Genomic DNA, 13,681 nt, shown 5'->3' with positions numbered 1-13,681 from the left:
TCTTATATATACATCCTCGTGTACACAGGCAGTGGTCCTGTTGGGATACATACACTCTATGTATATATATGCCTAAGAATGGGAATGGAGGTCAAAAGCTATGCTAATCTCTAACTTTACAAAGTAATTCCAAATTGTTCTCCATAGTAGTATTTTCAATTTTTATTATGTATGTATGTATGTGTGTATGTGTGTATGTGTGTATGTATGTATGCATGTATGTATGTATGTATGTATGTATGTATGTATGTGCTGGTTCTGGGGCTTGAACTCAGGCCAGGGCACTGCTCCTGAGTTTCTTTTGTTCAAGGCTAGCACTGTATCATTTGAGCCACAGCTCCATTTCCAGCTTTTTTGGTAGTCTAGTGGAGATAAGAGTCTCACAGACTTTCCTGCCCAGGCTGGCTTTGAACTGTGATTCTTAGATCTCAGCCTCCTGAATAGCTAGGTTGACAGTCATGAACCACCAGTGCCTGGCAGTAGTTTCAATTTGTTTTTCCCCCCAGAGCTGAGGATTGAACTGAGGGCCTTGAACTTGCCAGGCAAGTGCTCTTCTACTGAGCTAAATCACCAACCCCAGTAGTTTCAATTTTTATTTCCAATCAAGGCTATACAAAAGTCCATATGACCTACATCTCTAGTGATCTACATTCTCTTCAACCTTTGTTTACTGCAAATCTAATAGGTATAAAATTATCTTACTGTAGTTACTAACAAGGGTACACATGTTCATGTTTATTGTTTATACTGTTGATAGTTATTTCTGTACATTTTCTTAAGCTGAGACACACACACACACACACACACACACACACACACACACACCCAACACACACCTATCTTCTATCTTTCTCCATCCTCCATAGTTCATATGTGGTTCCTTTCCTTATTTTTTCTTATGGTTCTGGGAATCAAACCCACAGTCTCATACATTCTAGGTAAACATTCCATACTGAGCTACATCCTTGGCTCTTAAGAGAGCCCTTTAGCTGAATCTAGAAATTGAATAAGGAAAACATTTTATAATTCTTAGACAAAGAATAATAAATTTGTAAAGGAGTGACAGGACAAATAGACCTCTGTAAATTCTAGGAATGTCATTAAGAGATATATAGGGGAGTATTTAAGTTAGTGGAGATAAAGGTTACTTCAAAGAATTTGCTGACTCTGCTGCAATGAATTACCACAATTGCCAGTCTGGTGATCAAGGCTATGTTGTGAAGGACCTCTCTCCCAAAAGAATGAAGGAAAATGAAGTCAAATGGCCCTTTCTGATGTTACAGTTCCTCAAGTAATGTCAGATTGAAATGATCAATATGCCATTTGTCATATCCTAGAATGGCATGTCTTTAATTCCAATTGTTTACCTTTTCCTTATTGTAATTCAGTATATAAACATTAAGATATGTCAATAGTATGTTGGCATATCCTGAAACAGCATGTCCTTAACTCTAATTATTTACCTTTTCTTTATTGTAATTTAGCATATAAATATTAAATTTTGTCAATTATATGTGTTGTAAATAAATTTTGTCAGGCTTTGGCTTATCTTTACAATTTCTCTGAAGCAATTTTTGGTAAACAGAAGTTCAAATTTTAGTATGACTGAATTCTCATTCTTTTTTTTTTTTGGTTGGTTGTGGGGCTTGAACTTGTTCTTCAAGTTCTTTTAGGGAGTGGGTGCTATCCTTGAGCTTTTCTGCTCAAGGCTAGTATACTCTATCACTGTGAGTCACAGCTCCATTTCCAGTTTTGGGTGGTTAACTGGAGATAAGAATCTCACAGACTTTCCTGTCTGGGCTGGCTTTGAAATGCAATCCTCAGATCTCAGCCTACTGAGTAGCTAGGATTACAGTTGTGAGCTACCAGTGCCTGGCTCTATCATTCTTTTATGCTTTACTTTTTGTTTCTTATTCAATAAATATTTTTCAAACATTTCAAGATTTAAAAATTATCACTCAAAAATTTAAAGGCATTATTTTTCCTATATTAGTATCAAACTGTCCTAGCATTAGTAATTGAATAGTCATTTTCTCCACTGATTTGCATTTAATTTGCCACCTCTATCATCTGTTAAAATTATATTTATGCCTGTGTGCTTTTGGACTTTCTATTCTGCTCCAACAATTTATCTTTATGCTTATGTCATTTGTTTCTACTTACTACAGCTTTATACTAAGGCTTCATTCCTGTAAAGCAATTGCCAATTTTCTTCTTTCAGAATGTTTTTCCATACCTATGTTCTTATCAGCTTGTCAAAAACCACTTACCAAAACTGCTAGAATTATCACTGTTACTGCATTTTAAGCATAGATAAGGGCTTACCAACTGGGACCTACAAATACACATTCCTAGTTGGGTAAGCACAATGTTTTGTAAAGATTTTCAATTTGAATGTTTGTAACAAGATGGAGACTTCATTTAGCCACAAACCCTGTCTCATTAACTATGTACTATATTAACTTAGTTCATACTTTTCTTTTTTTGTTTGGTCCTGTAAGTTTTAATTTTTTTTACTCAGGGTTAGGTACCAGTGGCTCATGCCTATATTCCTAGCTACTCAGGAGGTTGAGATCTGAGGATTATGGTTTGAAGCTAGCCAGAGAAGAAAAGTTCGTGAGATTCTTATCTCTAACTACCAAAGAGCTGGAAGTAGAGTTGTGGCTCAAGTGGTAGAGCGCTAGCCTTAAGCAAAAAAGCCTAGTGACAGTACCCAGACCCTGAGTTGAAACCCCCAGACTGGCAAAAAAAAAAAAAAAAAAAAATTACTCAGTCTTTTTCTAGACTCTTTCTTCCTAGGATTCTCTTGTTAGAGAACCAGAACTTTTCTAAAGATAGCTGACTGTTCAAATTTCCTATTTCTCCATTCTGTAGAAAAAAAAAACAAACTCATGTATGTCTAACTCTTTATAATGTTGGCCATATCCAAAGAGAATTCTTTTCATTAATAAAGATTGCTTGAGGTATTTTCTCAAAAGAACAATTTTTCCTGTAAGGAATTTGAAAATTTTCTTAAGGTTATTTCTTAGAATCTAGGCAACTATTATTTTACAGTATGGTATCTAGTTTCTACCTAGGATAGGGATAGGGAACTTTTCTTTCAAAAATTTAAATACTTGATCTACCTCCTTACTTAAATAATTTATGAGACATGAAAAATCATTCTTATAGTCATTTCCTCTATAGGTAAAGTGGCCCTCAACTTCTTTTGAGACTTTCTGTTTTTTAAAATTTTCTGTAGTTGAACTCTGCTATCCTAGATGAATTTCCTAGTGATTTTCCTAAGTTCTTTCTTTGTTTCTTTTTTTTTTTTTTTATTCTGGGCCTGGGCGCTAGCCTTGCGCTGAAGAGCACCACTTCCAGCTTTTTTCTTTTTGCTTATGTGGTGCTGAGGAATTGACCCCAGGGCCTCATGCATGCAAGGCAAGCGCTCTACCACTGAGCCACCTTCCCAGCCCCCTAAGTTCTTTCTATTGTTGAGTTTTCAGAAGTTTTTAACTCCTGGGCTAGTTCACACTAAGATTTTAGTAGCTAGTCAATTATCCTTAAACTATTTCTTCTTTGCAGAGGCTCTTATTTTCTGGATCTGCCTGTCGCAAGCGTGCCTTGTGATCTGTTATCTGATATGTCTTAGGAGTTGTGGATTTTCCATTTTTCACCTTTATTTTTTCTGTGAGGACAGGAATGATGATGTCCAAGTTACTTTCGTGTCAAAGAGGTTAAACTACTTCTGAAAGAAATATTTTTGTACCTCTTTAATTATTTGCTTAGTGAACTTGGGTTAGGTCAGTGTTTTTTAAGTTTTTGATATACATTACCAAAAAAACTGTATTAAAATAGTGTAAACAGGGGCTGGGAAGGTGGCTCAGTGGTAGAGCGCTTGCCTTGCATGCATGAGGCCCTGGGTTCGATTCCTTAGCACCACATAAACAAAAAAGAAAAAAGCCAGAAGTGGTGCTGTGGCTCAAGTGGTAGAGCGCTAGCCTTGAGCTGAAGAGCTGAGGGACAGCGCCTAGGCCCAGAGTCCCAGAGTTCAGGCCCCACGCCTGAAGCCCTTCCCTCCCCCCCGCAAAAAAAGTTAGATTCATTTATTTGTGACAAGGTTTCATTAAGTAGTTCCAGGTCAGCCTGGAACTATCCTGTTTTTCCCTCTTAGAGTTTTTTTAAAAAATAAAACTAATAAATAATGAATTCAACTCACGTTCCATTTGATCAAACATTACTGAGAAGAGGAAGTCCCTTGGTGTCATATAATATTCTCCTTCATGTTCCAGTGAAGAAAACTGCATAAACCGCTGTTTACGAAGGCTCACTTTTTCTATTGCTTCACAGTCACTTTTCTGGAAAAAAAAAAAAGTAATTAAATGTTTTTCAGTATTCCTAAACTCAGCTATTATCAGAATAGTCTCAAAAAGTAATTTTTATGTTATATCTGACAGCCCTTGAAGTTTAAATCACTTAGCAAATATTTGCTTAGTGACTACCTTCTGCCAGTAGGCACTGAGGTTACAGCATAAGACTGAGGGAAGTTAATTCCAGAGTGGGAGAGTAACAGTAAGTATATAAATTAATGTAAGACGGTGAGAAGTGCCCCCCAAAATTCCTTAGGTCTGGAAAGAGAGAAACAATTAGTTGCCTTGTACACTTAAGAAAGGTATCTCAGAGCAGAAATATTTAACTGGAAATCAATAAATGAGCAGTTTTCCAAGACAGGGAACAATAGTTGGTTGTTTTTTTTTTTTTTTCAGTCATGGGGCTTGAACTCTGGGCCTGGGCGCTGTCCCTCAGATCTTCAGCCCAAGGCTAGCGCTCTACCCCTTCAGCCACAGCGCCACTTCCAGCTTTTTCTGCTTATGTGGTGTGAGGAATCACCCAGGGCCTCATGCATACAAGGCAAGCACCTACCACTGAGTCACCTTCCCAGCCCCCGGGAACAATAGTTAAACAAACTATGCCAAGGTTAGTTCTAAGATCTGGGCAGTCAAATTCATGGTGTAGTCTTTAGGGCACATGACAAAAATGGAAGGAAGAGGAGAGCAGAACATCACCAAGGTTTTGACATCTGCTTTTGTTAGTTTACTTAACAGCCATCATTTGGTAAGACATGAAAGCCTATATTGGAAATATGGAAATACTATGACTCAGCACACACTCCTGACCTACATATCAATCCAATAAACTTGGCTAGTTTTAAAACTCGAGTATATCAAAATGTTAAATTAAAAATGCTCATCTCTTCTGGTCTGAACATATTTTCTTTTTTGTTGTTGTTGTTGCTGATCCCGGGACTTGAATTAAGGGTCTGGTGCTGTCTCTGAGCTTTTTTGCTCAGGGTTAGTGTTCTACCACTTGAGCCACAGCTCCACTTCTGACTTTTGGGTAGATAATTGGAGATAGAAATTTCATAGACTTTCCTGGTAGGCTGGCTTTGAACCATGATCCTCAGATCTCAGCCTCCTGAGTAGCTAGGTTACGGGCTTAAGACACTAGTGCCTGGCTCCTTTACTCTTTCATCTGGAAGTTTATTATCTCCTGCCTTCTTGTGGGGTACAGAATTCCACATGAGTATTAAAATCCACAGATTCTTTCTAAACTGGAAATGGGATACATATAATACACTAAACTAAACTAGAAAAGAGTGAATGATTTCCTTGTTTCAGTCTGTTCATTACTAATAAGCAGCATACAGAAAACTTCAAGTCTAATAAGATAACTGGTTTCTTTGAACGAAACACTGGAAAGGCAGTACAAATGATACAAGTGTCTTGTCACTGGGCCTCAGGATTAAAATCTCACAGGATTTTCCCCAAGGCTTAGATGGCTAAATTAGTAAACAGAAACCAAGTAAATAAACTTATAAGTGGTTATGATTTTTTCCTTTTTTCAATTAGTAGACATATAGACTTTGACTTTCTCTATTTCTCTCTTTCTTTTTTTTTTTTGGGTGGTCAAGGGGTTTAACTCTGGGCCTAGGCACTGTCCCTCAGCATTTCAGCTCTACCTCTTGAGCCACAGCGCCACTTCTGGTTTTCTGAGTGGTTTATTGGAGTTAAGAGTCTCATGGACTTTCCTGCCAGGGCTAGCTTTGAACCACAATCCTCAGATCTCAGTCTCCTGAATAGCTAGGATTACAGGTGTGAGTCACCGGTGCCTGGAGATATATAGAATGTCTTGAAGTCTGGTTCAGCGATTTAACCCAGGTGTTATGGTACACACTTGTTATTCCAGCATTGGGAGGGTGAGGCAGGAGGATGGAGAGTTGAGGCCAGCCTGGTCTATTCAGTGAGACCCTATTTTAAATACTTCAAAAAAAGCCATCAAAGAAAATGAGCTACTTCTGTCTGCCTACACATGAGTGGGAGCAGCTAGCTGGGAAGGAAACTTCAAGTCACTCACCTCAAGTCATTTTTTTTTTTCCAATTGTAATTGTTCTGTACAAGATGGAATCTTTTTGAGCCAGTTATAATGTGAGTCACCACATTTTCCACAGTGCTTGTTAATTCATCAGCTAATGAGGTCTGGTCCTCACTCCGCCTTTTTGTTTTCACTATTAGCCCTGAATGACATTTTCATTTAATTGTTTGCTTCCAAACGTAAGGGCTGTTCCTTGTTTTTCTAAAACATTAAAAAATACTTTTCTTTTGTGGTACTGGGGTTTGAACACAGGTCCTTTAATTGCTAAGAAGGTGCTTTACCACTTAAACCACTTCATCAATCCTTTTGTGTTGGTTATTTTCAAGATAGGGTCTGGTTTTGCTTCTAGGCAGGACTGGACTGTGATCCTCCTATTACCGTCCTTCCCTTTTCACTTGTAGTGACTAAGCCTAGTCACTGTGCTTCCCCCATAGCTTGGGATAATAGGCACATGTCTCTGCACCTATCCACTGGTTGAGATAGAATCTTGGATAACTTTTTTTTTTTTTGGGGGGGGGGGGTCCAGTCGTGGAGCCTGAACTCTGGGCCTGGGCGCTGTCCCTCAGCTCTTCAGCTTAAGGCTAGCACTCTACCACTTGAGCCACAGCGCCACTTCTGGCTTTTTTCTTATGTGGTGCTGAGGAATCGAACCCAGGGCCTTGAGCATGCAAGGCAAGCGCTCTACCACTGAGCCACCTTCCCAGCCCCCTCTTGGACAACTTTTATGCCCACATTGGCCTAAAACCGTAATATCTTAATCTTTGCCTCCTAAATAGCTAGGATCAAAGGCCTGAGCCACTGGATGCTGAATGTGTAGAGCCAGCACAAATGCAGGGTAACACACTAGTTTCACTTAAAAAAATTTTTTTTTCTTTGCTGGTCCTGGGACTTGAAATCAGGGCCTGGGTGCTGTCCCTGAACTTCTTTGTGTTCAAGGCTAGTGCTCTCCACTTGAGCCACAATGCTACTTCTGGCTTTTTCTCAGTAGTTTATTGGAGATAAGAGTCTCACAGACTTTTCTGCCCAGGCTGGCTTTGAATCGTGATCCTCAGATCTCAGTCTCCTGAGCAGCTAGGATTACAGGTATGAACCACTGGCGCCCAGCCAGTGGAAATTCTTAATTGCCCACTTTACATAGAATGTAATTCTTTATTTTTTACTTTGATGCTGCTTACCCTTTTAAGATTTTGAGTCCAACTGAGTTAATATTTGTGAATATTTACATTTCTTAAAAAGAAAATATGAACCATTTGTAAAGTGTTTCTCTAACTATACCATGGGATAGTGCATCTTATCAAGTTTTCCTCTGGTATATACTCATTATAAACTTTTGTATATATTTTTTGACTTTTGTTTTTGTGTTTTGTGCTAGGACTGGGGCTTGTACTCAGGGCTGCTTGCTCCCATTCTGCTTTTTGCTCATGGCTGATGTTTTACCACTTAAGCCATGCCTCCAGTCCCAAATTTTCTATTTTGTCAGTAAATCATCGTAACCTTCATTATCAGCATGGAATGGTTCATTGTTTTCCTGAGCACAATGCATTTATGAGTGGATATCTCCAAATGTCTTTAAAAAAATGCCTATTTTGCACTAAAATATTCACTAACAGCAGAATGGAGAGCACATAGCCTGACAGTGAGGTAGCATGGAAAATAATATAAAACAGACATGGTCTGAACCAATCAAAGTTCCCACCATTACTAACGTAGGGCCCCTAGCTATATTCATGAGATGATCTTCAGTCACTGAGGAACTATGTAGGGAATATTCTGCTCAATATGTAGGAAAATGTAAAATAATACAGTATAACAGTTCTAAATGTAAATCTTTCATAAGAAAAAACTTTTCTTTTTTACAAAGATAATTTTAGTTATCTGGAAGATTCATGACATGGCATAATTCAGACTCCACTGTCTGACTTACTGACATCCAAAGTACTTTGTAGAATGTGTGTGTCAGAAAAATAGCAAGACTATGTTTATATAGGCTGAAAATGATTAGAGCTGTGAGTGAAAACAGAATGTCTTTCACAAAAAATACAAGGAGACATAGTTTGGCATTGTCATAAACACTGTTACATGTCAAATAAAATTAAAATACAAGATGCAAATGCTTTCATCTTCCCAATAATGTCAACATATGTTTTTAAAGAGCTCACCATTAGTTCATTCTTTAGTCATAATGAGGCATCACAGGAAAAGAATCTATGAATAACAATGCAATGTGCTCACACACAGATCTTCGGGTTTCAGGATGTCAAGAACAATGTGACGGTTATCATCTCCTAGGGTTAAGGCAATTGCTAACATAGATTAAAAAGTACCATAATACAAATTTTGAGCAATTTAGTTTGGATATAAATTTTGGCACCAGTTTTGCTACTCATGTATAACATTCTTTGAAGTGCTATGGATCGTTTCAAGGCTATTGAGAATACATTAGCCCTGAAGGAAATCAGAATCTAGCCCTGGAGGAGGTCAGAATCTCTAGGTACTTTAAGATCTGATGCACAAACCAAGCTTTAAGTTTTTCTGACTCTCTTTGGATTTTACTCTGAACTTACACAGGAAATATATGTGTAAATAAAATTGGAATAAATTTTTTCTATGCTAGTTCCACTCCCCCCCAAAGCATAATGAACCTTCCTAAAGTGAGATAATTCTTTAAAAAGTCAATTTTCAGAAAATCTACGAATTTACTGACAGAGCAGTAAGTCAAAGCTTTTAAAAACCTTCTTGCCTCTCATCCAACCTGACAAAACCCCAAACCCCAAAAGAACAAAGCAGCTATGCTAAGGCCTTAAACTTTAAATTTCTTGGAGAGGAACTTCTAGGTACAAAAAATCTGGACCCAACTGATAGACCACACCCAGGCTGCAAAACAGTTTGTTTTTCAAAAAGACAAGTGTGATGTAAGAATGCAAAGGTGGAACTCTGAGCTACCTCACTGGCTTGGGGTGTACATAGCATAATTCACTATACTCACACTGTATTGACATGACTGTCCTATAAAAAGCAGTAAAGTGCACCAAGGAGGGGCTGTCATAAAAAAGGGTTATATGGGGCTGGGAATGTGGCTTAGTTATAGAGTGCTTGCCTAGTATGCATAAAGCCCTGGGTTCGATACTCTAGTACCACATAAACAGAAAAAGTTAGAAGTAGCACTGTAACTCAAGTGGTAGAGTACTAGTCTTGAGCAAAAGCAGCTCAGGAACAGTGCCCAGGCCCTGAGTTCAAGCTCCAGGTCTGGCAAAAAAAAAAAAAGTGTTATATGAGCCAGAGGTTGTACTGTCATGGTATCTCCCAATGTACAGGGGCAGAGCAAGTCAGAGAAGAGCGCACAATGTTTTACCTGATATTCCTAGCGCTCACTAATGGCCTAACATTTGCCATTTCTTCCCATGTCCTATCAAAGACAGAATCAACACAGCATATTATGGATTGGTTGGGCAGAGGAAAATACTGTATTAATGGCTACAATAATCTAAAAATCTATAAACTGGGGACATTTCTCTAAATTGGCAGGCACCTCAAAATGGTGGAACAAAATGAAACTGGAAGGCTGTTTCCATGGGATGGGATAAACCTCAAGTTTACAGAACAGAGAGAACTTCCAAGAATGCTAGGGCATAGATGTGTTCCCAACTTTAATGGTCCACAGTCGAGCTCTTAAAACCTTCAGCAGCTGAATAACTGACCAGTTGATAAAACTATTAACATTCTGTTCTTCAGCTAATATTTTAATGGAAAGATAAAAGGATCAAGATAGAAAGGAGTCAAGAATATATATTCACATTGTTTATGGCAAAGGCCAGAATGTCCATTTAATACCTAAGGTGTGATCTATTCAAAATCCTGAGGAAAATGAAGGCAAGAACAGTAGGAAACAAATAACAAAAATCATATTCTGAAAGAAAATGTGGGAGGGCAAAAGAAAAACTAAAGACTTTTTTGTTTTTGAGAAAGCCTTTATTCTAACACCAAAAGGAGCAGGATAATATCTGGCAACAGGCTTTCTTTTTTTTTTTTTTTTTTTAACATTATAGAGCAAAGACAAGATGCAAGTCAAGAGAAATGTTTAAAACAGGAAGTAGTCAAGAAAAAAAGAATGGCCGCCTGTAATCTTAGCTACTCAGGAGGCTGAGATCTGAGGATCACCGTTCAAAGCCAGCCAGGGCAGGAAAGTCTGAGAGACTCTTATCTCCAATAAACCACTAGAAAAATGGAAATGGTGCTGTGGCTCAAGCGGTAGAGCGCTCGCTTTGAGCTGAAGAGTGCAGGGACAAGGCCCAGGCCCAGAGTTCAAGCCCCACAACTGAAAAAAAAAAAAAAGAGAGAAAAGAAAGAAAGAAAAAAAAGAATAGTGAAAAATGCTATATTACAAAACAAAAAAAAGTTTAAGAAATTGTAAAGATTAGACTCAACAGTTAATAGATTATCTGAAAACATAGAATAGAGATCACATTGAAAACAGAAGAAAAGCAATTGGGAAAAAGAACATTCACATGACACATGACACATATTGTATTTTAGGATGAGAAAGAACAACTTAAGCATCTGTTTATTTACCATTACCCTATGTGTATGCACTCTACATCTGAATGATCCTTGGATACCTGGCCTATGACTGATCAATTTGCTAGGGCCTGTACTCATACCTATAATCCTAGCTACTCAGGAAGCTGAGATCTGAGGATCGTGGTTCAAAGCTAGCCCAGGCAGAAAGGTCCGTGAGACTCCAATAAACTACACAAAAAAGCCAGAAGTGGTGCTGTGGCTCAAGAAATAGAGTGCTAGCCATGAGCAAAAAGAAGCTCAGAGACAGTGCCTAGCCGTAGAGTTCAAGCCCCTGGACTGGCAAAAAAAAAAAAAAAAAAGGAGTAGGGGGGGAGTTTGATGTATGAATTTCCTTATCGCTGGATATGACCTTTTAAAAACTGTTCATTAAGGAGTTAATAGTACTAAAACAAACAAAACACAACAGAAAGATACAGTAGAGGTTTAGACAGAATTTATCTGACTATATTTTAAAATTTGCTTTCTTTTTAAAAAATTATGTTCAAATAGTTTTACAAAGAAGTTTCAATTTAGCTGGTTCATTCTAAAATTATTCTTAAAAGACACATATTGAATGCTATGGGGGGGAAATAAAGTAGTACATAAATATTGGGGACACTGAGCTCATTTAATCCAGAGAAAAAAACTGTTTTGCCCTTCCTTACTCTAACCTGTTTATTGTAAAGAGAACTATTCTGGAAGGAATGGAATAAACACGATTAATCTTAACCTTATCTGAATGAGATTTCATTAAATACTTCTACAAATCTACTCTGTTAGCCAGTGTATACAGTTTCATACAAATAACCAAATAACAGATGGATTGGCATGAGAAGCAGCTGCCTGAAGAACTAGCTCTGCAGGAAGAGAAGGAGGGTATGGAACGCAGCAGAGCTGCCGAGATCAAAGAGCTGCTTAGGGCCTGTTGGTGGCTGTTATCCTAAACCTACCCAGGGACTGCATTTAGTCTCCCTAGCTGGAAAGTGGTGAGTGGGGGATGAATTCCTCCCATTACTACAAAGATATGCTTCTCAAACCTGAATCTAATACTAAATATATGAGAGAGAAGGAACAGAAGAAATGTTGGGATTTGAGGCTACACTGAACATGTGAGAACGATCCACATGGTTCTAGTTATATACAAAATGCTCCATGGATTTCAAGGATTACTTGTAATGCAGTAAAAAAATGTGACAAAGGAATTAAGAGCAATGAGTGATGTGAACTGGATAAAAGAGATCTTTGAAAGCTAATGACTTCTGTTGAAACATTTCACTAGTTTATTGCCTTTAAAGCAACAGGTGCTTCACCATTCTGTCTACTTTTTATCCATGAAGTGACAAATTGGAAAGTTAGTTTTCTGTTCTTTGTTGAACATTCTTTGGTCTCTACATTTCCCAAGAAAAAAGTGGGAAAAGAAAGGACATTCATTGCAACATTATAGCTTTCAAAATGTCTACTACATATACATTACACTAGACAAAATATAGTAACACTTAACTCATCTGAGGCTTTTATTTTGGAATTTGTACTTATGTGTATGAAATACAATTGCTTTGTTGTCTGAGCTTTCTGTGGTGTGAGTAAAATATTATCTTCTTTACTTAAAGAAAACTTTATGGTTGGAAACTTTTACTAATTTGGTTGGACTTTTCCATTTTATTCTGAACTAGGGAGATTTTTACTGTCCATGAAACAAAAATACTGCTGGACTAAATTCAAGATTTTCATATGTAACTATTCATGAGAAGTTCTACAAATGACAAGAGTATTAGCAAAGGAGAAATTTGGGCCAATGTCCCTTAGCTTTTTCGCTTAGACTGGTACTCCACCATTTGAGTCACACCTCCACTTGGTTTTTTTTTTTGCTGGTTAATTGGAGATGTCTCACAGGTTTTTCTGCCTGGGCTGGCTTTGAACTCTGGATCCTCATATCTCAACCTCCCGAGTAGCTAGAATTAAAGGCATGAAACCTGAAGATATGCTTGGATATGCTTATATAGGCTTGGTAAGAGAAATGGCATATGTTTATATATGTTAATTTTTATATATTAAAAAAGCTCCACACATACCAGGAATTTCTGAATAGAGAAGAGTAGCTATTATCAGGAGCTGTTGATAAATAAGGAAACAGTATCTCTCTCAGTAATTAAACCTTCCTAGATTGATCAGCAAAATATTAATTTCTCCTTATTATTTCCAGGAAATACTTCATAATGGTATATATTCTATAGTCCAAATGAAAAGTTTAAATGTTTCCAATGATTAAAAGACTAGCCAGGCACCAGTGGCTCACTCATAGCTACTTAGGAGGCTGAGATCTGAGGATCACGGTTCAAAGCCAGCTAGGGCAGGAAAGTCCATGAGACTCTAATCTTCAATTAACCACCAGAAAACTGGAAGTGGCACTGTGCCTCAAGTAGAGTGCTAGCCTTGAACTGAAGAGCTGAGGGACAGGACCTAGGCTCAGAGTTAAGCTCCTCAACCAGAAAAAAACAAAAAGATGAAAGCTTTATTTTTTTTAATCTTTAAGGTCTTCCTAAAAATTAATTTTACTTACTTGTTAAAAAATTATCTTAGCTGGGCACCAGTGGCTCACACCTGTAATCCTAGCTACTCAGGAGGCTGAGATCTGAGGAGCACAGTTGGAAGCCAGTCCAGGCAGGCAAGTTCATGAGACTCTTATCTCCAATCAATCACCAGAAAACCA

General features: G+C 37.9%; 1 protein-coding gene across 3 annotated transcripts in view; it reads right to left on the bottom strand.

Annotated features, from left to right (window-relative positions):
* The window catches only part of Micu2 (mitochondrial calcium uptake 2), a 95,175-nt gene that overhangs the window by 65,703 nt on the left and 15,791 nt on the right, over positions 1–13,681 (bottom strand). For all 3 annotated transcript variants that reach the window (XM_070003117.1, XM_070003119.1, XM_070003118.1), the window contains exon 2: positions 4,202–4,340. In XM_070003117.1, coding sequence (XP_069859218.1) covers positions 4,202–4,340 — 139 coding nt within the window. The remainder of the gene's footprint in view (positions 1–4,201; positions 4,341–13,681) is intronic.

Source organism: Dipodomys merriami, unplaced genomic scaffold, assembly GCF_024711535.1.
Source record: "Dipodomys merriami isolate MVZ:Mamm:240054 unplaced genomic scaffold, mDipMer1.0.p SCAF_6, whole genome shotgun sequence".
Classification (NCBI taxonomy): Eukaryota; Metazoa; Chordata; class Mammalia; order Rodentia; family Heteromyidae; genus Dipodomys; species Dipodomys merriami.
The sequence above is the reverse complement of the archived record's forward strand: the minus strand, read 5'-3'. Positions and strand labels throughout refer to the sequence as shown.